Consider the following 26,024-nt stretch of genomic DNA (forward strand, 5'->3'; position numbering starts at 1 on the left):
ATTATATATAGACTACAAATTGCTTAAAAAGGTGTTTTTTTATGGGTCGGACTTCCTCAAGAAGCGGAAGAACCGCGCGCCTCATCCTCTTAAAAGGCAGGCATCGCGGGTTAGGCAGCCCTATTTATTTCCTTTGGGCTGGTAGGCACGAGTTGCCCGTTAGACAAGAATTTTGGCCTAAAAATACACAATTATACACTAAATAATATTTATTTTCTTCTCTAAGACGAGTTTACTCGCCATAGAATAAACGGAGGGCCTCCCTGTTGTAGTGCTCTTGCACCATACAATAGGTGTCGCCACCGACCGATGAGGCAGGCCGACTTGTGTCTTCTTTCCTCCTGCTCATTGGTCCTTACAGTGTTCCATCCAACAAAATACAAAAATATATTACGGCAATTTATTAGCATGCATTATTATTTAATAATACATGTGTGGTTTCCTCTCCTTTGTCGATACACATCGTTAAACTCTTTGTACCTGCAGGTAGGCTTGTCTTCATTCCTCCTGCTCATTGGTCCATACAGTGTACCATCCAACAAAATACAAAAATATATTACGGCAATTTATTAGCATGCATTACTATTTAATAATACATGTGTGGTCTCCTCTCCTTTGTCGATACAAATCGGCAAACTCTTTGTACCTGCAGGCAGGCTTGTCTTCATTCCTCCTGCTCATTGGTCCTTACAGTGTACCATCTAACACAATACAAAAATATATTACGGCAATTTATTGGCATGCATTATTATTTAATAATATATGTGTGGTTTCCTCTCCTTTGTCGATACAAATCGGCAAACTCTTTGAAACTGCAAAGGTCTTGCAACTGTAACTCTCTCCCTCGCCTGCTGTCGTTGGGTACATCCTGTATATCTCTGTTGTTTGTCTACTTTTGGAGGTACGAATACCTCTTCTATCTCGTTATGCATCCTTCTCTCTCGCTTTTTCTCTCTGTGCTGTCATCTCATAGCCTGCACTCAATGTGCTGGCTGTATTTCACGAATGCTGAACACAGCATGTCGTGACATGAGTATGAGCAACTCTGCAGTGTCTCAGCACCTGTATCATATTCTTTATTTCCTCTCTCCTATTCTGTGTCTTAAGCTTCTAGGAGGAGAAACACACTTGCGCTCTCCTTCCTTACGTGTATGTTTCCAGCTAGCAGGGGACCTCTCCTTGCCTCCATCCCCTCCTTGCAACAACTCCTGTCTCCTTTGTTGATATTTACGGAGACATCGCCCCGTGCTGTCAGCTCTTTGCTTCCCCTTCTTCTTCCTTTTTGTTTCCCTTCCTCTCTTCCCTACCTTCTGCCTATGTACGCACCAAATCGCCAACCAGTCGGCCGCATGCAGTGGCGCTCCGTCTTCATCCTTCTGTTCAACGTACCTTTCTTCTTCGTTGTGTCCTCTTGCTAATTTACCTTCTGCCGAAGAATCGCCATCACATATACGGTTCTGCCGTACTTCCCAATTCTCTAACGATTCTCCTTAAATGCATTTCTCTTGTCTTCCTCTTTACCTGCTGCATCCCTTTCATGCATACATGCTCTTCTTCCTCTTCACACTGTTCTACTTGCTGTCTTTATGAACTTCCTGCCCACTCTTGTGCATCCTCGTATTCGTCTCCACTCTCGCTTCCTTCGTCCCCTGCACTTTTGGAAGCTGTTTCATAGCCTGTTTGATCATCTCCCCCCTCACCTCCGTCATGCACCTCTTCTTCATGGTCTTCTCCTCGCTGTGTTTCTGCTTTTGTTTGTCTACTAAAGTCTTCTCTCTGGTTCCCTACCGTTGTTGTTGCTGCTGCTTGAACTTGTGCCTTTTCTTGTTCGACATTCCGGTCTTGAGCCACTACTTCAGCTGCAGTGGACTGGAGTTCCAACGGAACTGCCTCAATTGCTTGCAACTCTGTTGTTCCTTCTGGGTCACTTTCAAGCAGACTATCTAACTTTGACACCCATCCCATTTGCACCAGCTTCCCGCTAGCAGAAGCATACTCCCCTACTGCTTGCACAACACCAGAAAGACTATCTGCTTGTCTTCCTGTTGCTACGGCATGCTCCAGCTGTTTCTCGAGTTGGCCTACCAGCTGGTGGTCGGCAGGTTGCAGGACACTGGATGCTGCTATCATCTCTAAGGCAGATTCCTTGGCATCGTGAGCATTTTCTACCATTTTCTTTAGCACAAAAAGCGTCTCCACGTCTGCATTCACCTCCCCCATAGTCTTGTACGTCTCTGTGAGTGCTGATGTGTACTCTTCTAGTGCATCTAATGATGTACTTATGTCGCTAGGCGCGATTCGGCCCATCGCGGTTACGCGGTCCTCGATGGCCTCCCTTGTCACCTTCTCACTCTCTAGCACAGACTTGAGTTCCTTTTCAGCATTTTCCAGCAACAGCTGAGGCACCCACGGGAGGTTCTTTAACCCGGATAACTGCATTTCTAGCTGGTGTCCCACCTCCAATACTTGCTTTTCGGTTGCTGTTACTGCTTCAACAATGGGTTTCACCGCTCTTGACAAGTCCACAACCTGCTTCGCACCAGACACCACGTCCTCCATGCGTGTCCCATCATTCGGAAGCTGGTTGGCACTTAGTGACGTTTGGCTGGACAAGAATTTTGACAGCTTATTGAGTAGGCCCTGGAGAAGCATTCCTGCACGCTCTGATGCCCTCGCTGTCCCTGGCTCTAAATTCGTGATGTCCACCAGGTTTGTCGTATCTTTCAACGCCTGCAGTTGCTGCTCCAGTGCCGTGAGCTCCGCTTGCGCACCCCTATACAGATTGTCCCATTTCTTCGAGCAGTTTGCTTCTTCAGCTGACAATGGTCGTGTCCCGTCCTCGAGGCTTGCGCGTGCAATCCCTATCAACATGGAGGCAACTTGCTCTTTTATTGTTAGATTGGCTTGTTGAAGCTCTAGCTCGGCCACTCGAGCGCTCTTGACCAGCTTCAAATAAATTCGCCCCAGCTTCCTTGCTTCTCCTTGTGCTCTGTCTTGCCATTTTACACAAGAAAGGGAGGTTTTCAATGCCACCCGCGCAGCAGAAAACTGCCTGGGCTGCAGCATCAGCTGTTTCTGCTGTAGTGAAGGCAAGCCCGGTCGCCGCTTCTCTATTGTTTCTCCAGCCTCCTGCAGGGAGACAATTCTACCCTGGCATAGCTCCACAGCTTGTTCCCAGGCATTGTGATATGATAATATGACTCCTGTTTTCTTAAGAAAGAATCTTGCTGCCGGGATACCAGCTACAACAGATGCACTGGTGCACGAAGCCAGTGTCCTTACATTAGCTGATACAGCTTTCCATGCCCGATTCTGAACATTCAGAGCCAGGCGCTCTGCTTCTTGGTTCTCAGCAGTAAGCGCAGCCAACGCTCCAGGTTCCCCATTGGCTGCAGCAGTCTGGTGCTTCGTCGCAGTTTCTACATGCTTCGTGATTTCCTGCTGAAACACAGGATGTCGCGGTCCATTCAGAGCATCATCTAAAAGAACTGCATGGGGAACGCAGCGTTGCAGCCGCCTCAACCGCTCCAACTGAGCAGCTGCGCGTTCTTCCTCAAATTCTCCTTTTTTGTCTTCTTGCTCCTTTTCTCCCCCAGCTGTTTCCCATTCCCCTTTGTCTTTCAGGTCTTTGCTCCTCGGAGTCTCCTCCCCTTTCTCCTCTTCACTCACATCCTCTTTCTCTTCCTCCTCCTTCTTCCTCCCCTCCTCTTGAGGCGCTGTGGGGAAGCTCTTCTCTTTGGGAAGAGCAACAGCAAACATCGGTGCGGCAACAAAAACTGCCAGCAGTAACAAGGCCACAGCAGAACCCAGAGCTTGCAACCCAAACTTCTTCCCTGCACCACGAATCCACTCCATATTCACAGGCCCCAAGCCTGGGTTCAACACCTGCTCCGACGCTCCTTCGCCATCTCGCCCATCTCCTCCAGCAGTAGCACTTGCTACTGCTTCCGGTCTTGAAACATCATGCACTCCCTCTACTCCAAAGCCTTCATCAAACAAATCAAGATGTTGAGAAGCTACTGAACTACTGCAACGCCAAACAAAGAAAAGGAAGAGCAGCAAGGGCAGGAGGGGCGGAGCTTTTGTGGGTCTTCCCAGCAACTGCACCACAGCAGGAGCGGGCTGTCGTTTAATAAGTTTTCGTTTGAACATTTCAGTCACAAAGTTAACTTGGCCGAAGAGTGGAAGAGGGATTACCGGAAAAAGATACCTGTAGGGAGCGCCCCGGACTTGACAGTCCGATCATGCTAGCCTGAAAGCATGCCTAAAATGAGGGAAAAGTTGAGTCCATCATATAAATATTGTTTAAAAAATAGCTATGTTTGCGTTGATCTTCATTGTAAAACAAGATTTAATGGAGACAGAAAACTACGTCGAACCCTAAACCAACCATGCCTCCCACAACACCCACGACCAAGCGCTCGGACACAACTTAGCTGCCGCCGATAAGGCTGCGCGGCCATCCAGCTCAGTGGTGTTGACAGGCCCCCTCCCGCCTTCCCCACTAAGCACAATAACCTATTAGGACTATTTCATACGTATCATTACTGAATTCTAAGCACTTGATTATGTTCCTTCTGAAGAACAAAATTGGCAAAGAATTTGCAACTCAGTCGGGAGGTGTGGTAAGCAGTCCAGTCACCTAGCTGACACTACGTGGATCTTTGACCTGCGCAACACCGCTTGACTAATTCCGGGCGATACGAATATTAGTCTAGAAACCATAAAACACCATTCTCCAAATATTAAAGTTTCAACAAGCCGGTTTCCTAAAAAGTATGTCTTCCTCAAATAGAGGAAGTGCCGCCCGCCTCATCCTGAGGCAGTCGTCGAGGATCAGCCAGCCCCATGGCCTGTTGAGGGCTGTAGGAACGTGTTGCACATTCGGCCACTATTGTGGTCTAAAGTCTCCCTATTAAATACTAAATAATATTTATATTGTACTCAAAGACGAATTCGCTCGCCCAAGACTCAGTGGGGAGCCTATTGAAACTGCCCGTGCACTACAGCAGGACAAAGCCAAACTGCAACTCTCTCCTCTGTTGCCGTCAGCTACAGCATGTGACACTCTGCTGTCTGCTTACATTTGGAGGCACGGATACATCTTATATCTCACAATGCATCTAAATCTTTTTGTGTGGTTATCTCAGCCTGCACTCACCGTGCCGGCCCTATATTACCAATGCTACACCCAACACGTCGATGGTACGCGCCATCCTTCAGTGTCATGGCACCTGTTTTCCATCTTCCGTCTCCCGTATCATATAGCCTGTCTTCAGCTTCTAAGAGAAAAAAATAATTGCCATCCATCCTCCGGAATATGCTCCCACGTAGCAGGGGACCTCCTTCATCTCCTTGCCACCGCTCCTGTTTCCTTCGCTATTTCGTTAGAGACTGCGCCTCGCACTTTCGGCTACTTGCTTGATGCCTGCATTTGTCTCCCTTCCTCTCTTGAGGCATATCTATATTCACAAAATTTCCCGTCAGTCTTTCGCCTCCATTGTAGCTCGGTCATCATCCTTCTGTTCAGCATCGCTTTCATTTCCGTTGTATCATCGTGCTGATTTACCTTCTGCCGAAGAATCGCCACAACCCTGATGGTTCTATCGTACTTCCCAATTCTCCAACGATTCTCCTTAGGTGCATTTCTTTTGTCTTAGTTTCTCCTCAGCCCTTTGAGTTTCCTACACATTTGCTGCTTCTGCTGGGTGGTTGTTCTATACGTTGAATTGTGGCATCCACACTAGTTCCAACAGCTTCCCGCTAGCATAAGCATACTGACGGACTGCCTCCACAACAGCAGAAAGACTATCTGCTTGTCTTGCTGTTCTTACTGCATGCTCCAGTTTTTTCTCGAGTTCGCCTACCAGCTGGTGTTCTCCAGGCTGCAGGCGCGTGCCACCTCCAGTCATATCTAACGCAGTTTCCTGGGTCTTTTCAGCATCTTCTACCATTCCCCTTAACACCGTCAGCACCTCCACCTCCGCAGTCACCTGCCACATGTTTTTGCAATGCTCTGTGAATGCTGACGTGTCCTTTGCTAGGATATCTAATGATGTAACTATGCCACTAGGCGCGGCCCGGCTAATCTCGATCGCACGGTCCTCGACTGTGGCCCTTGCCACTATCGCACTCTGTAGCACATATACGAGTAGCTTTTCAAGATTTTCTAGCAACAATTGAGAAGTCCAAGGGAGGGTCTTTAGACAGGACAGCTGCACCTCTACCTGATGTCCCACTTCCAATACTTTTACTTACCAATACTGTTACTGCTTCCACAATGGGTTTCACCGTTCTTGGCATCTCCATAAGCTGATTCACACCAGACGTCATGTCGTCCATGCCTGTCTCACCTATCACAAGTTGTTTGGCACCAGCAAACGTTTGGCTGGACAAGAATTCTGACAGCTCTTTGAGTAGGTCCCGAAGAAGCCTGGCTGCACGTGCTGATGCACCCACTGCCTGGGTGGCTGGAAGCGTGACGTCCAGCAGGCGTCTCTCATTCTTTATCACTTGTAGTTCCTGTTGTAGCAAATTGAGCTCCGATTGCGTATCTTTATGCAGCCGGTCCCACTTCGCCAGGAGATTTGCTTCCTCAGGTGACACAGGTCGTGTCCTGTCCACCTGGCTTGAGCGTGCAACCTCCAGCAACACGGAAGCAATTCGCCCTTGAACTTCTAGATTTGCCACGTCAAGTTCTATCTCCACTAGTCGATTTCGCTTGACCAGCTTTAGACTAATATCCTCCAAACGTGTTGCGAGGTTTCAACAGCTATCCTTCTCTTGAGGCACTGTGGGGACCCTCTTCTCTTTGGGGAGAGCAACAGCAAACATCCCTGCGGCAATAAAAACTGCCAGCAGTAACAAGGCCTCAGCAGAACCCAGAGCGTGCAACCCAAACTTCTTCCCTGCACCACGAATCCATTCCATGTTCACAGGCCTCAAGCCTGGATTCATCACCTGTTCCAACGCTCCGCCACCATCTCGCCCATCTCCTCCAGCAGTAGCACTTGCTACTGCTTCCGGTCTTGAAACATCATGCACTCCCTCTACTCCAAAGCCTTCATCAAACAAATCAAGATGTTGAGAAGCTGCTGAACTACTGAAACGGCAAACAAAGAGGAAGAAGAGCAGCAGGGGCAGGAGGGGCGGAGCTTTTGTGGCCATTCCCAACATGTGTGTCCCAACACGAGCGGCCGGTCATTTGATGAATTTTTGTTTGGACATTTCAGTCACAAAGTTAATTAAGTGAAAAAATGAAAAAGGGATTACCGGAAAAAGTGACCTGTAGGGAGCGCCCCCGACGTGACACTCCGATCATGCTAACCTGAAAGCATACCTAATATGAGGGAAAAGTTGTGTCCATCATATGGATATTGTTTAAAAAATAGCTATGTTTGCGTTGATCTTCATTGTAAAAAATTTAATGGAGAAAGAGAACAATAACGAACCAACAAAGCCTCCCACTCGGACACGACATAGCTGCCGCGTTTGATGCTGCGCTTCCTGCTCAGTGGTGTTAACAGCTCCCTCATAACTACAACAATGCATATTGAGCATTTACTGCGTTCTTTTCTTGAAGTTTAGTTAAGTGTTTACGTTCCCTCCCCTTGTCGATCAAAATCTGCAGAGTCTGTTCTTATACGCCAACATTAGATCGTTAGGTTAACTAAAGCACAGCATACACGATGAAGATGTGTATAACTGTAACTAAAAACGCGATTTCTTTTATTTCCCCCAATATTAACTTGAATTTTCTTGTTTCTATGAGGAGAATAAATATTTCGTTTCTGTCTTTATCTAAGGTAGTTCAACCTTCTCCCGTAACGAGATTTCCTTCATTGTATACCATCACCATTTCAAAGGAACTGGCGATGTTCTTATATATATAAACATACATATGCTGCCCTGCCTGTATATGTATGTTCTTGTATGGGGAAACACAGTGTACAGGTAAAATAACAGAAAATCAAGGGAATACTGCAAACTTTATTGAAACTATTTCGAATTGCTAGGTGTTTGGTTTCTCATGGTACAGTCCCCAAACATCTGTCAAATATTGCTGAAATTAAGGGACAAAAATTCAGTAGAAATTGCGAATCCACCCGGTGGCTGCATCGCATAACCCATAACTCCCTCAAACGTAAGTTAGTAATGTCAACAGAGCCACCACTCTCCCCAAAACGCGTTCAACACAAATGTTTTAAATGCACAACACACACGCGTTTTGGGAATTCTCTGCTTACTGCCTTTAGGAATGCAGTTATCGTTTCCATAAAACTCGTTTTCATCTACGAGAGGCACACTCATTTGAACAAACTAGAATAATTAGTACGTAGACATTCTGCGCCAAGCTTTCCAGGAGGCAAGATGTCACGTGACAGGATGCCCACACAGGCACAGGGCCCCATTTCTAGCAACAAATCTACGGTAGAACCTGGTACTGGCACGGGATGCTAGGCCGTCGGTGCAGAGTCTGCATATATCAAAGGCAAATAGTTTTGGGCTGCGCGCAAAGGTGTACGACACGCCGATAGAGCAAACGCCAAATAGAACGCCTAGCCAGAATAATCAACAGCTGCTTGAAAACAACTCAGTAACCTGCAAGCTAGCAAGGTAGAGGGGCTTTAGCTAATGATACTATGGAATGTTTCTGCTACAGAGGGAAACACAGCTAAGCCCTTAATTAACACTTTATGACGGTTCTGTGTACAAATAATACAGAATTGGAGGACCAATAAGAAGCAGGCCTCAACACCTGCTGCTGGACCTTCCGCCGCAGGCGCGGCTGCATCGAGACTGTTAAAAGTATTGATCTTATAAAGGAGCATGATGGCTACAGGGAGATATTACCCAACTTATACTCAATTTCCCTGTAGCCATCACCTTTCTGCTAAGGGCTTCAGTAATATAATATTATCCAGCATATCCTCAATTATATTGCTGGAGCCCTTAGCGCACAACATGCCTTCCCTCCTTTTACAACTCAGGAAATCTTGTTTTTTGACTTTGCCTCTTGTACGCTAACAAAGCTCAAATCATTCTTTCCTCAGGTTGCTCATCATTGCGTCTGCTGACCGTCTACTGAGCGTCCTGCTCTACACGATCGGCATTTAGACTATTAATAATTCGCTGAATTGCCCATTCTACTGTCTGCACACCGAAGGTACTCCAACTATCCGACCCGAAAAAAGCGTGCATCCCTGTAAAAGACAAGCAAATGCACAAAAGTATCATAAAAATGCCTACGGCTTAAGGCTTAGGGTGTGTGCTGGGCGTTCACCAACTACATGATGGCACAAGTCCACTCATCAGCTGCACATCGTCAGCACTAGACTAGGGAGATGTGCTGAACCACGGACTAGAGGAATATAGGTAATGCCGTAATGACTCACCAGGGGCGATGAACAGACTTGTTGAAACTCCGGCCCTTCGGAGTCGTTCATGGAACAGCACTCCCGTTTCATATTGAATATCATGAGTAAAAAGAACTGCACAGACGAAGGATGAAAACAAAGGCGATTTCTTCTTAGATATAGCTTAGAACCCACAGTCATGGGAAAGATAGCGGGGCGCACAACTAAAAAGAACAGAGAACACGGGAACCGCCGCACCTAGACTTGTCGGAGGGAACTGCGAGAGAATATTTGAAGGAATTGCAAATGGCATTTGTCTCCAATCCCAAACGGGTCCGATCGTTGACGTGTGCTGCGACACACGCCTGCAGCGAACAAGAAGTGTTGATTCTCTTGTTGAAGCTTACGGCAAACCCATCATAACTATATACCCTGTAAATAATCAGCATATTATTGTCCTTTGCTGCTTATTTATTGAGCAAACCATCAATGTGTAGATTTAGGTGGTGTTGTTATTGCGTCCGGGTTTCTACAGCTGCGGAGGCATACTCACTGCAAATGCGAACCAAATGTCACTCTTTAGCGTATGCTTGTTGCCGTACCTACAAGAGTCAAACAGCATGCACACAGGTTTTGCTGTGTCTCAGGGAGAAGGCGATCAATATATCTCACCAAGGAGCTGCATTCACCCTCTTAGAGTTCGCGAAGCAGATAGGAACCTGGACCACTATGTCCGTTTTCTTTTACGCAAGTTGCACCGGTGCAGCGACGCTTTATATCTAGTCCCCTTCGTTTCCTTCTGCACTATAGTTGTACTACTAGGAGTATTAGCATCTGGCACGCCTACAGCAAATGGCTCCTCGTGGGGCAACCCCGGCACAACGAAGGATATACCAGCGAAGCATGCCGTACATTGCTAACCCAAGGGTACCGCTGCGGCAGCCTCAACGCTTCTCCCAAGACCGAAACAACCAAGGCTCCTCCGGCGCTGTCGCCAATCAGTGCGATTCTGCAGACCAGTCAAAGTAAAGAGGCGCATAATATGCACAGAATCCACAGGTATGAAGGAAAGAGATGGGGCAACTGCATACTGAACGCATCATTCAGCTTCAAAGGAAGACTCTTGACCCAGTAATATTTCATATTGTTGATAAGAGGGGAAGAATAAGCGCGAGGCAGACTTTGTTTCAAGAGAGATTCACTTGCTGCTGTCAATGCCGAATGCTTGCGCATGTTTAACTAGAAAACTAATAGCGTAAAGGCAGTCCTCCATGGGGACTGGAAACTTGTGCTCCGGCGAAAGTCTGATATGCAGCACATTTCACAAAATAATAATTGTCGTAGTAGTAATAATGATACTAATAGTAACGGAATGCTGTGATGGCTGCATGCAAGTGGCTAGGGCGTCGCCAATATGTACTTGTTTCTTCTCCTAAAAGCATCCCTTGTTGTGTTTCGTAAGAAGTGATTCTTGCCTGTAGTCGATTGAGATGACAATGCCATCGGCTGCACCTAGAAGGTTTGTCATACGGCGTATAAGTTTGTCGTAAGAAGCAGTCGAAAGACCCACGAGGCCACCGCCATGCAAGAAGAACAAAACTGGACGCCGGTGTTCCTGCGCAGCCTCAAATGTAACTTTTTAAAGCACGGCAAACATGCAGTACACCATTACCAGTAGACTTTCCCAACATTTCGGGGCCGACTTGTAAACCGTGTGATTCGGCAGCAGTGTACTCAATGGGTATTAAGCCCCCCCAAGTAGTGAGAAAAAACAGCTCACCTGTTCTTTTTTTTGTTGAGAGGGGTCGTCTAGCCCTTCTAAGCTCATTGCTTCAGTCTGTATGTCGAAAAAATAGATGCCATCAATACTCACTGCTTTCCGAGTCGTGCGGAAGAGCTGCTGATGAACACTTTTGCAGGATGAAGAAGACAAACCGGTTGCCTCAGAACAGGTGGCTGGCGTGTAGAGACGTATGCTGATCGTGTTCAGCTGCTGAGCATGTTCTTGAGTCGCAACTTGTTCAGACGAAGAACTATGTGGATGCATTGGATGGGGAGGCAGCAGCTGAGCTGGAATTTCGGGGGGAAAGGAATGAGGCCGGTCGATGATGACTGACTCCGGGTCTGTCGGCGGTTCCAGTTTGCGCTTGACATACACCTCGTCGTATGTAAGAATGTCCGGAGGGTTCTTAGGAGCGACGGCCCAGTCCTCTAGCCCATCTTCGTCAGCGTGAGACTTGTAGGACGCTTCCAGAGTCAGCGACAGGCGAAAGGCAACAGACTGAGACTCCCGCATCATGAAGTCACCCATGGCTCTGCAAGCCGAGCAGCGCACGGAGACGCCTCATTGGCTACTTCCATACTTCCATGCTATGCACAATAAGTACACTCATAGTGGAAATATGATTTTTCTAACTACAGCTCATTTTTGTGTTAACAACCCCCCCTCTTTCCAAAAACAAATACTTGCAACAACAGGAGCTGCACGGCGGCAATTCCATCTATTCACCACCATCCTTAATGCAAAGCAGAAAAACATACGCGTCTGAGCTCTCTCGAAATTGTGCTATATTATGGAGATGTAAGAGGTACTGTGGCCTTGCCATTAGGTACGCCAATATGGTGTACAAGTTTTCAACGGCAGAAAGGTCGGTGTAGTACAGGCGCTGCGAATAGGAAGAGGCATCCATAGATCCAACACTTGGTTTGCTGAGAATAATTTGGGCAGCGCTATGCCTGTAATGACCCAGCAGCCCTTGTGTTCTCCTGCATAACCCTTGTTAGACTGGAGCAACAATACGGACGGATGCAGTCCTGTTTGGAGCTCGACAGCTCCGCTCTACAGTAAAAGCGAACCGCTCATGAGTTGAAATGCTGCCCTTGCACAACCGTTCATTGCACAACTGAGGGAAGTGCATACGATTTGAGGATGGTCAGGGCGCTTACCTGCCATGTGACCGCCGCCGCCAGTGCTAAGCAGCACACAGCGGCGGCAACGAGCTTGTACGCCATGTGAAGAGAAAAAAGCAAAGGAACACCTCAGTAAAAAGCAAATAGGCAAGAAAAAGTGCCGTCAAGCCAGGCCTGATAGTTCGTCCTGCTCCTGCTGTTGGTGTATACGAAGCCTCCAGTGTAGCGAAGAGGCGGCGAAAACGCGGCCGATATGCTTCTGGAAGGCTCCTCCTTCCTCAACACACCCCTCAAACAAACATTCCCCGCCCTAGAAAGAGCATATTTATTCAGTACTGCCCTTCCCACACGACAATTGCAGTTGTGTCATCCTGCTGCTCTGTGTTGCTACTAGGGGTTGACTGTCGTGGGGTGAGATGCGCGAACAACGGCAAGAGAAAGGACGAGTTGTCGTCATATAGAACCCCCTATGCCTACGCTAAGTATTTTGGCGGGATAAAGTTAAAAACAGATTCTATTGTGGAAATAGGTCATTCTAAAATTCTTCTCCGGCCGTACGCCGCTGCTGGCGTTCGAGCCGACCACTGCGGCTGAGACAGCACCGGGAGACTGACAGACTATGTCGTTGCTATGCCCACCTAATTTCACCATAAAATCTGAATAATGTAAACCTTTCCAAGATGGTAAGCTGTTTCATCAACCAGGGAGGCTTTAGAAGAGGAGCTAGAAGCTAGAACATCGAGGCAGTATCAAGAGCCAACCACCCAAGGAGACGAAGACACCTCTGCTGACAATTGCAGCGGAATGAGCGTTCTTTCCCTTTTGTCTGATTAACTTTCTCAATAATTGAGCATTTTGGAGTTTTGCTGTGGCAAATCAGAAACTGGCGGCTTGTGAGTGCATACAACCTGCAACACAGTGTAATCCGAGACGTGGGGTTCCACCCAGGTGACCTAGCAGCCGGCTTGTTGTTTCTCCTGTTCCGTTGGAACACTGGCAGACTAGCTGCCGTCCAGGAGTCGTTTTGATGAAGGTTGAACTACACCTCTTTGGGTCTGTGAGTTCCTGCCGAGCCGATATAGTCGCCAAGCAATCCGCTTCCAAGTTATATTTACGGCTCGACGCATATTGGTTGCCTGTAGGTGCTTCACGTCCAAACAACCGTCCACCGAAGATCAAACTTCCAGCCGAATGCAAGTAAACGAGTGACAGGACGCGACGGGGGCAGAAGCAACATGAAACCCATAAATACTGACAGGGCCTGGAGCAGGTACAATAATAGGAACAAGAACTGGCAGAGCGAAAGACAGATACACAGAATGTAACGGATACAGCGGGACCAAGTACTATAGAGGCCACATGAGATATACACAGAGCAAAGGTCTAAGAGAAGATCACAAATACAGAACAAAACAGATGTAACAAACAAAGACAGCATACGTAACTGTCAACGATCACAGGAGAAAGTGCGACCTATACAGAAAATACCAGGGCCTGACATATTATATATTCACTACAAGGCATCAGAAGGAATGCTTTACGCCGTTTTTCATGCTGCAGCTGCTGCCGCAGATGCCCTGCCTTATGTCGCGGCAGTCTGTATTCCTCTGCTTCTGTGAGTTGTAAGCTCAGATTATCCTTTTAATGCCACTCTGTCTCTGCTTCATCGGGGGCGTTCCGTCCACGTCAGCCTAAACAACGTAACTATGGTTTGGGGTTATCTATAATAAGCCTTCCAGAGGTGAAGCCCTGTAACGAACCATCTGGGAGCCGCAAAAGGAGCGAGCCGTCATTCCCGAGGCCCTCCACAATGCCGCTGTATTTCTCCTGCTGCTGCTGCTGCTTCCCGTCCAGCATTAGAGAAACGCGCTCACCTAGGTACGCCAGGTGTTCCGCTATAGCAGTTCGGAAGGGGGGGAACCCCTGCTGCAACAGCAGCATCAGCAGCTTCCCCAGCTGCTCATGCAGCAGGCCTAACACTCCCTCAACAGACAAATCGTTGTTAATAGCGCTGTCGTTGTCGTTGCTGCCGTTAATGTTATGGTTATTGGATGTAAGCAGACGAGAGGACGGGGGGGGCCACAAGGCCAGGTCGTTGCATTGTCGCAGCAGCTCTTGCTTATGTTGTTGCTGCTGCTTGCATTGCTGCTGCTGTTGCTGCTGCAGCGCCTCACGCACGTCTGTGCTGCCTTGGTAGCAGCAGTCACCCAACTGAGCCATGGGGTGAGAAACGAGATTCAGCCCAACACCCATCAAAACCACAACGTCATCAGGAGCGTGCGCCCCTTCTGCTGCTGCAGATCCCTTTGGCCCAGCAGCAGCAGCAACTGCAGCAGCAATGCTGCGATTCGTGTTTTGGCAGAGGACCCCTGCTATTTTCTTGTTATTTACAAGCACGTCATTAACCCACTTGATTTGGGGGCACGCGATCCCCAGCTGCTGCAAAACTCGCTGTACAGAAAGTGCAGCAACAAATGGCAAGTATAGCAGGAGCCGCTGCTGCTGCTGCTTCCACGGAAGCAGATACGTTGCATGCAAGTTTCCTGCAGCAGAGACCCAACGCCTCTCTTCTCCGGTGTCTCCCCTGCGAGTGCCAACCCCTGCTGTTTGCCTCGTTGCAGTAATGCAGAGGCACCAAGTTCCCTGGTGCTGTTGCTGCCGTTGTTGCAGGTGAACGGAGACGAGCTCGTCCAGGTGGCGCTCTGCCCACTTTTGTGTGGAGTCAAGCAGTGGGAACGACAGCTCCACTACGCTTATAGACGCCCCACACACCGTCCGCACCTTCGCAGCCGAGAGGGGGACATCTGCGAGTACTGCCGGTCGTGGTGAGGCAGCTGATAGAGCTGTAGGGTTAGAAGGTGCCGCCTGCTTTATCCCTTCTGCTGCTCCTGATGCTTTTGCATCTGCCGCTTCTGCGGTCCTAGATGCCGTCAATGGCACTGTTGGCATTGTGCGACAGAACCGCTGGTCGATCGAGGCACCTTGCGGATGAGCTGTACCGGCACGTACCGCCGCTGCAGAAGCTGCTGCTGCCGCGCCACAACGCGCTGGAACAAGAACCCTGCACATCCAAGGCACCAAGAACGAGAAAGAGCACCAGTTTGTATGGTCCCTAGACCTACAGCCGGCCTCCTGCTGGGGGGGCTGCTGCGGTCGCTGCAGTAGATATTTGCGGTGCTCCTGATGCTGCCGCAGGAACAATTCGCTCTGCTGCTGTTGCTGCTGCGCTGTGTGGGGGCCAACGAAGAAGTCGCAGTGGCTTAATTCCTTAGAGATTCGCCTACGGGCAGAGACAGTGAAGCTCTTGGAGCAGCAGGCACTACTGCTTCTACTGTTGGAGGCTTGGCAAGACCTGGCCTGGAGACTGCAACAGGCCTCGTCAATTTGTTGCTGCAGCGACAGCAGGAGAAGCACCAAGGTGACAATACACGTCCTAGAACAACAAGGAAGGTGCAGTTCCTTCGTTGCTACTATAGATGCCGCTGTTGCCGCTCGTGCTGTTGCCGTTGCTCCTCTTGCTTCTCCCCCGAAGTTCGCAAGGTGACATCGTCCCTCTATATTAGACATTAGCTCCAAGAGCCAGTTTATCCCCTGCTGCTTCTGTTGGCTGCAGCAGCTGCAGCTGCTGTAGGCTGTAGTCGGCAGCTGCCACTGCAGGATCAACTGCTGCTAAGCTCATGAGGATAATGCCCCAAAGCCTCGAGGGAAGAGTGAATGAAACATTCACTTATGGAATCGTTATTCTAATTAACCAGTTATGCAGCTGTTTCCGCTAATGCTGCTACAACAACTGTTCCTTCTGCTGCAGCCCGCTTCCGGGGCTGGTGGGAGCCGGCACACAGGGCTAGGGATTCTTTTGTACTCCTGCACTGGCTGCCCCTGTAGTTTACTTATTAAATTGAAGCGATGCCTTCTTTCTCTTTCTGGGATTTTTTGCTCAAGCTGCTGCAGCCGCTTGAGCAGCAGCTGTAGCAGAAACTGCCTCACCACCCTCCAGTCACGCTGCCCGGTGCTGCATTCCAGCGGAGTTGATAACAGCAGCTGCTACTGCAGCCAGAATCCATCCACAACTCCACTAGATTCTTGTTCCGTGTCTGCTGCTTCCACTCGATCCGCACCGTAGCCACTGCAGCAGCAACTGCGACGGCTGCACCTTCGATCGCGATTGTACCCATTTGACCAGCAGCAGCGGACGACGAAGTGCAATTGTGTATACTATCCATACGTCGGAAAATACCATCAGAAACAACATTATCACTACCAAAATCTGCTGCTACAGCAGAGGGAGCAGGAACGCCTGCGGCAGTACGACCATCGCGTTGGCGGGGGAATGAGGCAACGCAGCAGCAAAGGGAGTTCTTCCGACGCCTCCGCAGTGTCAGAATATCCTCACAGGGGCTCTGATGCTGCACCTTCGAGAGACGCAACGAAAGATCCAGCGCCAGGCTCAACAGCAGATGATTTTCCAAGTTTAGCAGAGAGTGCGGCAACAAGGCGTCATCCGACGCAGGTGAGGCGCAGCAGCACGCGTTTGAATGCTCTGCCTCATGTAATGACAGCGCCAAACTTTCCCGATATCACATGTGGGAATCCAGTAGCACCAGCTGCAAGTACTCCAGCGGCTTGTGTTGCTGCTAACGATGTCCCTGGTGCTGCAGTCTCGCGCTGTATATGCACCGACGACCCCGTGGAAGACCTGCTGCAGAAGCATCGACGTCGGTCGCTCCCTTCGCTGCCGGTGAAGCTGCCTCTTCGACTGCTGCTGCCGTATGCGCTGCCACACAACTTAATCAAGGCCGCTACTTATAATGAAACAGCTTCTAAGGGGGCAAGGAAGCGTTTGAAGACGTCGAATTTGGCAGCAGATGTACTGAAGAAAGAACAGCAGCAAGAGGAACAGCAAGGGCTACAGCAGGAGCAGCAACGGGACCAGCAGAAAGGCGGTCACACGCCTCCACAGCAGGAGCAGGAGCGTGAGCCACAGCATGACAAATTAGAGAAGCACAAGGACGAGCAGCAGCCTGGTCTGGTCCTCTACACTGCTACCCTGCTACTTGAGGAGGTGATAAGCTTTTGCGAACAGAAGGTAACCCTGGAGTTGCTGCCTCACAGATTGCACATGAATGTCAGCAAAACTAAGAAGAAGCAGGGGGAGGAGAACCAGGCGGGGCGGTTCTCCTCTCTTGCCGCTGCGCTGACGTGGCTGCAGCGACAACTGCATAGCGAAGGAGCAGTTCTGCCTGCAGCTGCCGGATGTCTCTGCAGCAGTTACAGAAATGTCTTTGACTGCATGCAACAAGCTCAAAGAGCAGCAGCAACGGCACAAGAAACAGCGGCGGCAGCAGCAACAACAGAAACACCGACAGCGGCGCACGCATGTTGCGCCTCTAGTGTCTTAATGGAAGCCGCTACGCATGAGGCACGGGAAGCGCTGCAGTTGCTGCCTGTCTTTAAAAGCATACAAGTAGCAGCTGCAACGACCAAAGCAAGCGGTACAGGAGCCCACCCTGTGGAACGCGAAGCTCCAGCATTTTTGGCAGCTGCAGCAGCTGCTGCAGCATGGGCCGCAGCAGCGTCTGATCCTCCTCCACTGCGGCAGTGCAGCAGCAGTCGGAGCACCAGCAGCAGCTGCCGGTGTGAAGAGGTGCTGCGTGTTGCAGCTGTTGGCAGTTGCTGCTGTTGCACTGTGAGCTCGCCCTGGGTATCTTTGTCTGCTTGGCGTTCTTTCTGTCTTGCTTCGCATCCGTCTGTGCGGCTTTACGACTTGCTGCTGCTTGCTGCAGGGCAGAGACGGCTGTTTGCTGCCGGCGATTCTTCGCCTGACCAGCTGCAGCAGCTCATGGAGGCGTCTGCTCTGGTCGCATGCATGGAGCAGCAGCATCAGGACCCATCCTTAGAGGCTGATGTTGCTGCTGTTGCTGCTGCCGACACTGCCATGCAGTGCGCTAATGCAGCTGTCCGGGAACTTGTCGGCTCGACGGGACCGAGCAGCAGCTGTTGCAGGAGAGTTGCCACGTGGATTGCTGCACCCAATCCATTTGCAGAGGCAACGGCAACGAAACGTCACCGCAGCAGCGATGGATTCAGTGTGCCACAGCTGGAACGGCAACAGCCTGCTTGCTTGGCTTTCTTGGTTGTGCTGCCAGAAGAGGACCTGCTTGGGAACAGTGGAACAGCAGCAGCTGCAGCGGCAGCAGCGAAACGGGCTTGGACTCTGGGAGCTCCTGCCGCTGTCCCCCTCATTTGTGGCACCACTTTCTACAGTGCACCTTCAAGGGAGTGCAGCATCAGTAAATTTGGCAGGAGCATCAGCAGAGTGGGGAGCGGCAAAGACAGCTGCACCAGCAATAGCAGCAGCAAGGCAACAGAGCTACAGCACACCTTAAGCGAATGGGACAGTCTTGCCGCCGCGCCCCCAGGGCTGCCAATACTCCGCTGTTGTTAACCAAACTGAATGTGCTGTAGCTATTCATGTCTCTATCCAGCAGTCTCTCTTGTGGATAAACTTAAATATACCCGTGCATTTAATCGCCGAGGATACAGCGGTCCCCATCTAAAAGCCGCCTCAAGTGTCTTGCTTGCCCGTCTCTACGTCAACCTGTTTGTCTCTTTGAGGCTCCTAGCTGTCTGCCCTCGTGCTCTCTCCCTCTCTTCCCCCTCTGCCTTGCCCTGAAGGGCAGCGGCTTTCTCCTTGCTGCAGTTGTATCCTCTTTGCATCAGAGGAGCCTTCTGCAGTTGGTTCTCAGTTGCCATAGCTGCCTACTTGTTACCACAACTATGTGATACATCCGTACCATTAGCTGAGGTACCTGCTCCTGCGGTTGTGCATAACCCCCCAACTCCCTCTCCACTGTTCGTGGTATACGCATCTCCTTCCCCTGCGGTTTGTGTCAGCCGGAGCAACTGCCACAGCAAGGACCGCAGCTGCAAGAGCAGTGGCAGACTGTGTATTTGGCTGAAGGGCGTTATGCTCAGGCAGGTATTCAGTGTTTTTGCCGTAGACCTGAACAAATCGTCAAAAGGAACACTGCCTTGGGTATTCGGGCAATATCAATGAAGATCCAGTTATTAATTCAAAGTCATAATATATTGTGTATATTATCCGCATCCAAATTTGCGAGGGCAAAAGATATTAAAATATTACATAGATTGTCCCGATGCGACTACTTGTCTTATGGATCATTTGCGTCCATCCAAGTGCAAAGGACCATGGTCAGGACCAGCCACCATCACGTACAAGAAACAGCATCTCGTATTCCACAGTGAGCCTCATATGCAAGCGCAGTATATATTATATATAGTGTTTGCATTGTATGCAATGTCTATATTGCCATTGGCATTACTTGCTTGGTAACCGCCCCAACACAATAAGCCTGCGTAGGTTCCACTTGAACAGGTGAGCTTTACAGGCAGCTCAGCCTCATCGCGTCTCCCTCGGCCTGCCAGGGGTTCCAACTGCTTTGAGTGTATGGGCATCTCAGCTTTGTCTTTTCACCTTATCTTTGGCGAGTTATTTAGCTATTAAACAGACCAATGGTCATACACAGCCTGCTTATGCAACTGTAACAGCGACGGCGTTCACAGCAGCAGCTATAGTGCCAGTCGGAGCAGGATGTGCTGGTCGATCCCAGTTGCACCGGAGGGAAAAAGACTTCTGTTATTCATGGTCGCAAGTGATATTAAATGGACAAAGACAAATAAATTTAACCAAATATATTAAGGGCAATGTTACCAACGGCGAGACACGTTTGGGCCCCCACTACAGCAGTCGATATGCCATTTCGGTTGGCTACAGCAATTATATACTTCGGACAAGATCCAGATATTCTGTGACTTCTAAATACCAATTCTAAATACAAATTAAGGATTTGATACAGCTAAGCACAGCAGCAAACCGTAGTCACCTCCGGCTCCACTGTAACTGCTCGGTGAGGTCCATCTAGTAGGATTGCCTCTTCTGCAGGAACTGCTGTTGCTGCAGCGCCTATCGCTGCACCAGTATCGTCTACCGCTGTTGTTTTTTCTTCTGTTGCTGATATATTTCTTCATTTTTTCAGTTTTAACAAGGAGGGCGACCTTTTGATGCCGTTCCGTGGAGGGGGGCCTATGGGCCCCCCCAGGTGGCCGTTCCGGGGGCCCACACCTTTCCCTTGTGCTTTACACAACGGAAGCAACAGCAGCAGAAGTAGCGTCCTAACTAATACACAGCTGCGGAGATGGATGCTACCCCGATACTCAGCCAATAGGCGGGCCCGACACTTGCCGGGCTCTGTCTCGGTGAGCGACCGGCAACAGATAAGAAACAACTCTAGTGCTGCTGCTGCTGCTGCGGCGGCTGCTCGAATACCACCAGCAGCAATATCATCTGTCTGTAGGCCTACCCCTGGTGCACCAGTGGGAACAACACTGCCAACCCATGCTGTAGCAGGAGCAACCCAAGCAACACTAGCAACAGCCCGACAGGCAGTTGCAGCAGCAACAAAAATTTACGGGGAACCTGCAAATTTGGAAGTGTCTCTGTTTCTGAAACCTCTGCTGGCAGCAACAAAGGGGGGAACCAAGCCTCTTGCGGATGCTGTTGCAGTACGTGAAGCAGCTGCTGCTTTCGCTGCAGCAGCAGATACAGCAGAAAAGGGGAAGCAGCCTTTTTTCTATGTCTATGATATCACAGATCCCGTCTACTGCAGGGTGCTCAGGCCAGCCAAACCGTCAACACCAGGAGGAGCAGCAGCAGCAGCTGCTGCTGCTGCAAGTGCCAGCCCGGTGTGGCAGCAGCACAACCAACAACTGCTTTGGAAACATTTCGGATCGCCATTCTATGTGGTGCTCCTGCAGGCTTTGCATGCAGCAACATCAGCACGAATGCCGTTCGCCACTAGTTCCCTTGAACTCAGTCAAGCGGAAACAGCTGCGACCGCAGCAGCAGCACCTGCAACAACTCACAGAGTGGGTGGGTTGCCCACCTGCAGCAGAAGAAGAAGCATTGAGACAGCTGTTGCAGAAGTTGCTGCTGTGTGGCAGCTTCAGGTTGCAAGGGATTTACGAAGGCTGCGTCGTACTGCGGAATATCTGCAGCAGGGTGGCGGTGCTTCTAAAGCAACTGCTGCTGCAACTGCTGCTGCAGCACCAACCCCCCTGGCGTTGCACCAGGATCAACTTGAAGCAGTATCTGCAGCTCTTTTCTGCAGCGCAGCAGAGGCAGTAGCGCTTCTCGCGGAGATGCAGATGAAGCCCTCAGTTCGAGATGCTGTGCCGACTTTGCTGCTGTAAGCTTGCCGCTGCTGTTTCTGGTGCTCAGCTTGCCGCTGCTGTTTCTGGTACTCATTCACCTTGTGTTGTTCCTGTTCTTTGAGTTTATCTGAAGTGCATACTTTTCTGCGTCTGTTCCTGTAGGGCGCTAGTGCATGAACAGCAAGCGCGTGCGGATGTTGATGTAGATACGCATCCAAATCATTGAAAGTCGCATCATTGTTGCTGCTGCTGCTTGCTGTGTTGCGGTCAGTGTTGTGGTATGCATGTAGAGCTGTAGAATCGAGCCCCGCCACCCTTATCTGTTGTTCATTTCCTTCCGTGCGTTCTTTTGCAGCGCCCTAGAGCGACTTCGCTTGTCACAGCAGCTGCGCCGATGCCAGCGTCAGCAGTTGCAGCAGGAGCAGCAAAAGGTGCTTAACAGTGAGGCACGGGGGTCACTGGCCACGCCTTTAGTGACGGAGAAGGCAGCAGCAATAGCTGCAGCAGAAGCTGCTGTGCGGTGCCTGCATGCGCTGGGCCGTTGCCAGTTGTTCAGTGAAAAGCTGCTGCAGGAGGTGTCTGCACACCACATTGCTGCGGCTGATGCCGACACCCTCGCTCTTTATATCTTTGAGTGCGGCCGTATGGGCCTTCGCTGCAAGCGCTGGATAGGCGAGCTGCACATAACCGGAAGTGATACACCTTTGCTGTTGCCTCATGCATCGTTACTTTGGTTTAAACTGCAGCTGCAAATGCTGCTCGCGTCGCCGAGGCCACTCGTGTTGTTGCTCATGGTGCTGTTGCTGCTCCAGTGTTTGCTGTGGGTTGCTTCGTGCTTTCCCGACTGTGGATGCTTTGCTGATTATGGTGTGTATACACCGCAGATGGGTGCTTCGAGCGGGCGCTGGCTGCTGTACAAGAGATGTCCGGTGCCTCTCTTCTGCTGGCGTGTGCTGGTCTCTACCGCTTCTGTACCGATTGGAAGCCCTTTTATGAGAGTGCAGCACCTCGGCTGCTGCAGTTGGTGAGTTGCTTATAATATTTGCACTCGTATACCTATTCATATGTGTAGAGGTGTTTGATTACATGCACTGCATGCGTTGTCACTGCTTCCTTGTGTCAGTACATCGAGTGCTGCTGCGTTTTGCGGGCATGCATGGGCTCGTGTGAGGGGGAAGTGGAGCGATTGTAAGGTTCTATTCTGCAGCTCACCAGTATGGATTTCTACCAGCTGCGTCTGATGCTGCGTCTTTGTAAACATCTGAATCCGGCGCTGAGTGATCCGAAGCTGACTCTACTGTCCAGAGAAGCTGCTGTGCTCCTCACGTCCATCGTACCCTCGTTAGACCTCCAGCAACTCTGCTGGTAAGCAGAGAAACCCACCGCATCATTCTGCTGTTGCTGCTGCAGCTTCCGTTGCCGTCCCTGTGGATGGTACTCCTGCTGCTGATCCTACGGCTGTTGCGCAGAAGATGCTGCTGGTGTTTCTTCTAATTCTGCAGGGGATGGTGTTGGTACATTTTGGTGATGCTGCTTCTGTCGCTGCTTGACTGCACGGGCGAGGCTTCTGCTGTTGTTGATGAGGATTCTGTAAACGTGTCAGTTGCCGATGTTTGTCTGGCGGCCTCGATGCTCCTGCTGCTGCAGAATTGTACACTCCTGTCTATTTGATTTCACGTCTGCTGCAGCATCGCAACGTTTGTAGAACGGAGGTGTCCAAACACCCCAGCGGAGTATGGGGTTCTAACGCGGGCCCTTGTGGCGGCTATAGAGGCTTCAGCGCCTCCTCTGCCACTGGCAGCCTCCGGGAGGGCCTCCGAAGAAGCAGGAGCAGGAGCAGCAGGAGCTGAGGGTGTTGCTGGTGATCCGCTGTCGCTAGTGCATCCCCTGCATGATCTTGTGGATTTGGTGGACTGCGTTGCTTCTCACGGCCTTCAGAGTTCTGCAGTTCGCCGTGTTGAGGCTGTTGTTGCTGCACGGTATACAGGTGCGTGCGTTTTACACAGTGGTGAGGTGCACAGACTACGCAGCGAAACCTCCAGTGGGAAAATGGGAAGAATGGCAGACAGTGGCGACCCCGCAATCGCTGCATGTGGTATTGCGCCCATAGACAGAGCCGCAACTTGCCTGGAGGCAGATACACTGGCGAAACCGTGTCGTTGCTGCGTGCTTCTCACAAAAAGAAACTAAGCATACAATAGCATCCCGCGCCCGTTTATTTTCGTCTACCCGGCCATGGCTACACTCATTTTACTGCGTTTGCTGCTGCAGAAATCGAATACAGCGTAAACTTCACTCTGTGGCTCGTTTGCCTTGATGCGTTTTCTCGAGTGAAGGGCCACTATCCCCACATGCTGCTGCAGCACATCACGGCAAACATGTACAAGGCAGTGGATAACGGCGGCGGCAGCAGCACCTGGGCTTACAAAAACAGTAGCAATGGAAGCTTGTCAAGCCCCCTTGATTCCCTCAGCGCTCTCCAGAGACTCAAGTTCATGCAGGCCCTCACCCGCCTTTCCTTCTTTCCCCTTCCAGTTGTCCAGGTGTCTTTACCGTCATGATTTAGCGCAGAGGATCTAGGGCTTGGGTTTGAAGAATAAGGCTTCAGCAGACTGCAGTCGTCACGTTGCATTCGAAATTCCACATCTGCACTTGCTTTCCCTGGTTCCATACGTTCTTGTTTCTTCTGCTGTTGGTATGAACAGGAGTTGCAGGGATTCGACATAGTCGAAAAACAGTATTTGTTTTTGTTTATCTGCTCCGTTTAGTTGTGGTGCAGCAGCGTGGAGGGCGAGCCCAATTTGCTACGGAGTTTAAGGGATGCAGTGACCTGCGTCTTTCCTCTGTCTCTTGCGGTGTACATACACCCAGTGCTGTTCTCCCGTGCTTTCCGATTCGTCGAGAGGAGATACTGCAGGGACACAAGCAGGTCATGGCTGGCTCCCTCCGACAGGTACATGGGCTGTTCGTGCTGCTTGGCTGTTAATGCTTGTGCTTCTGCTTTTTCTGGTGCTTTTTGTGTGGTTACTGTTTCTGGTATTGCTGTAAGTGGCGTGTGATCGGTTAGGAGGGACATTTGCTGCGTTTGGCACATGCTTCTGAGATGCACGCGCAGATAGCTTGGGGTTTTCTTTTTTGTACTTCGCTGGATTTACGATTCTTGCCTCTGTTGCCTCTTATCGCGTTTACAGACACCTCGAGCCTCTGTTTCTCTCGCATCTCTGCTGGGCATTTCTCGTAGCGGAGATGCACCGTAGGCCCTTCTTCGTGACTCTCCTAGAGAGGGCCCTGGCGTTGTCTCCCTGCTTTGCAGCTCAGGTGTCTCCTGAAGCTGCATGCTGGGAGGAACTTGCAGCTCAGAAGGGTCACTGTAGCTACGATTCAGAACTAGTTACCCCAGATTTCACTGCAAGGGGGGCCGCGCCATGGCGTCTGCAGGATGTCGCTGCAGTGGATGCGCAGCTTCCGAAGAGCAGGCATGGTGCTGCTGGTGGTAGTGACTGTGCTGGTGTTGACGCCACGAGGATCTCTGGCGTAGCAGCAGATGACTGTACGACAGCGACAGGAGCCTCAGCTGCAGTATCAACACAGCCAGTGGCGTGGTGCCCGGTTGTCTTTATGACTGCACTTGACTGCATCACATACTGCAGCCACTGTGAGCCTGCGGTGTTGCTGCAGCAAGTATGCCGGCTGTTGCAGCTTGAAACTCCGCAGCTCGCAGCAGCAGGGGAGCAGCAGCAAACTTTCAGGGCTCATGCCGAGGCTGTTGTGCGGTGGAAAGGCGACAGGCAACCTGAACTGCGGCAGCTCCTTGAGGAGGTTAGAGGTGCGGCGAGGGGGCAAATTGCATTGTCTGTTTTCTGTCGGTGCACTGTTTGGGTGGGTGGTGCTTCTGTGTTGTTTTCTTCGCATCAGCTTCAGTCGTGCTCTCAGAATCTCTGTGGCTGCCCATATGGTGTATTTGGCATTGCGTATGCTTGAATTTGTTCTCCTTGTGCTTTTCACCCTCGCTTTTTTATTTCCCAATTTTCCCTGTTAGAGCTGCTCTGTGGCGAAGTGGAAAGCTTGACTGCGTCCGTCTCCAGCTCTGCGTCTCGTATTTGCGTGCATCTGAACCTCTGTTGTTACTGTGGCTGCTGCTGCAGAGGTGGCAACAGAGGCTGGTCTGGAGTGGCGCGAGGCACGTGAGGGGCTTCCCCCTTCGCCTGTGTCTGCCTTTGGAAGCAAGTGGCCTTTCTCAGAAGTGTGCTTATGGGTTCAGGGGTATCCTCTGGTTTTGCAAGCAGATACAGAGGGGTTCCGTGTGGCAGCGCAGCCCCCTGAGGCCAATCGGAATTTCAACACTGGGCACAAGTATTTGCTGCTCCGTGGATTTAAAGCCATGGGGGTATTGAGGGTGAGGGGCTTACTAGAGCAGAAGTAATGATTGTTGGCTGTTTGGCTACTGCTGTGCTGTCTCAGTCACTCACTCTCGTATCTCCGACCCTCTCTCTCTCTCCTACATATATATATATATATATATATATA

At 50.4% G+C, this 26,024-nt stretch overlaps 7 protein-coding genes across 7 annotated transcripts; 3 read left to right on the forward strand and 4 right to left on the reverse strand.

The window, feature by feature from the left end:
- Window positions 1-1,584: 1,584 nt before the first annotated feature.
- EMWEY_00034710 (hypothetical protein) lies at window positions 1,585-4,152 on the reverse strand (the record flags this gene model as incomplete). Its single annotated transcript, XM_013481966.1, has 1 exon — window positions 1,585-4,152. One exon carries the CDS (start codon window positions 4,150-4,152, stop codon window positions 1,585-1,587), a length of 2,568 nt encoding a protein of 855 aa, XP_013337420.1.
- A 1,565-nt stretch (window positions 4,153-5,717) lies between these two features.
- EMWEY_00034720 (hypothetical protein) lies at window positions 5,718-7,167 on the reverse strand (the record flags this gene model as incomplete). Its single annotated transcript, XM_013481967.1, has 3 exons — window positions 5,718-6,134; window positions 6,259-6,624; window positions 6,802-7,167. 3 exons carry the CDS (start codon window positions 7,165-7,167, stop codon window positions 5,718-5,720), a joined length of 1,149 nt encoding a protein of 382 aa, XP_013337421.1.
- Window positions 7,168-10,788: 3,621 nt separating this feature from the next.
- EMWEY_00034730 (alpha/beta hydrolase fold domain containing protein, putative) lies at window positions 10,789-11,652 on the reverse strand (the record flags this gene model as incomplete). Its single annotated transcript, XM_013481968.1, has 2 exons — window positions 10,789-10,971; window positions 11,137-11,652. The coding sequence occupies 2 exons, from the start codon at window positions 11,650-11,652 to the stop codon at window positions 10,789-10,791; spliced, it is 699 nt and encodes a 232-aa protein (XP_013337422.1).
- Window positions 11,653-13,970: 2,318 nt separating this feature from the next.
- On the reverse strand, window positions 13,971-15,215 carry EMWEY_00034740 (biotin-[acetyl-CoA-carboxylase] ligase, putative; the record flags this gene model as incomplete). The annotated part of the gene is made up of 1 exon (XM_013481969.1): window positions 13,971-15,215. One exon carries the CDS (start codon window positions 15,213-15,215, stop codon window positions 13,971-13,973), a length of 1,245 nt encoding a protein of 414 aa, XP_013337423.1.
- A 1,603-nt stretch (window positions 15,216-16,818) lies between these two features.
- EMWEY_00034750 (hypothetical protein, conserved) lies at window positions 16,819-18,711 on the forward strand (the record flags this gene model as incomplete). The annotated part of the gene is made up of 1 exon (XM_013481970.1): window positions 16,819-18,711. The coding sequence occupies one exon, from the start codon at window positions 16,819-16,821 to the stop codon at window positions 18,709-18,711; it is 1,893 nt and encodes a 630-aa protein (XP_013337424.1).
- Window positions 18,712-20,925: 2,214 nt separating this feature from the next.
- On the forward strand, window positions 20,926-24,058 carry EMWEY_00034760 (hypothetical protein, conserved; the record flags this gene model as incomplete). The annotated part of the gene is made up of 8 exons (XM_013481971.1): window positions 20,926-20,954; window positions 21,102-21,216; window positions 21,345-21,532; window positions 21,853-22,139; window positions 22,382-22,521; window positions 22,621-22,685; window positions 23,186-23,484; window positions 23,769-24,058. 8 exons carry the CDS (start codon window positions 20,926-20,928, stop codon window positions 24,056-24,058), a joined length of 1,413 nt encoding a protein of 470 aa, XP_013337425.1.
- A 685-nt stretch (window positions 24,059-24,743) lies between these two features.
- EMWEY_00034770 (hypothetical protein, conserved) lies at window positions 24,744-25,920 on the forward strand (the record flags this gene model as incomplete). The annotated part of the gene is made up of 2 exons (XM_013481972.1): window positions 24,744-25,323; window positions 25,643-25,920. The coding sequence occupies 2 exons, from the start codon at window positions 24,744-24,746 to the stop codon at window positions 25,918-25,920; spliced, it is 858 nt and encodes a 285-aa protein (XP_013337426.1).
- Between the last annotated feature and the right edge of the window lie 104 nt (window positions 25,921-26,024).

The sequence above is a fragment of the Eimeria maxima genome, genomic scaffold (genome assembly GCF_000499605.1).
Source record: "Eimeria maxima Weybridge genomic scaffold, Emw_scaff478, whole genome shotgun sequence".
NCBI classification, from domain to species: domain Eukaryota; phylum Apicomplexa; class Conoidasida; order Eucoccidiorida; family Eimeriidae; genus Eimeria; species Eimeria maxima.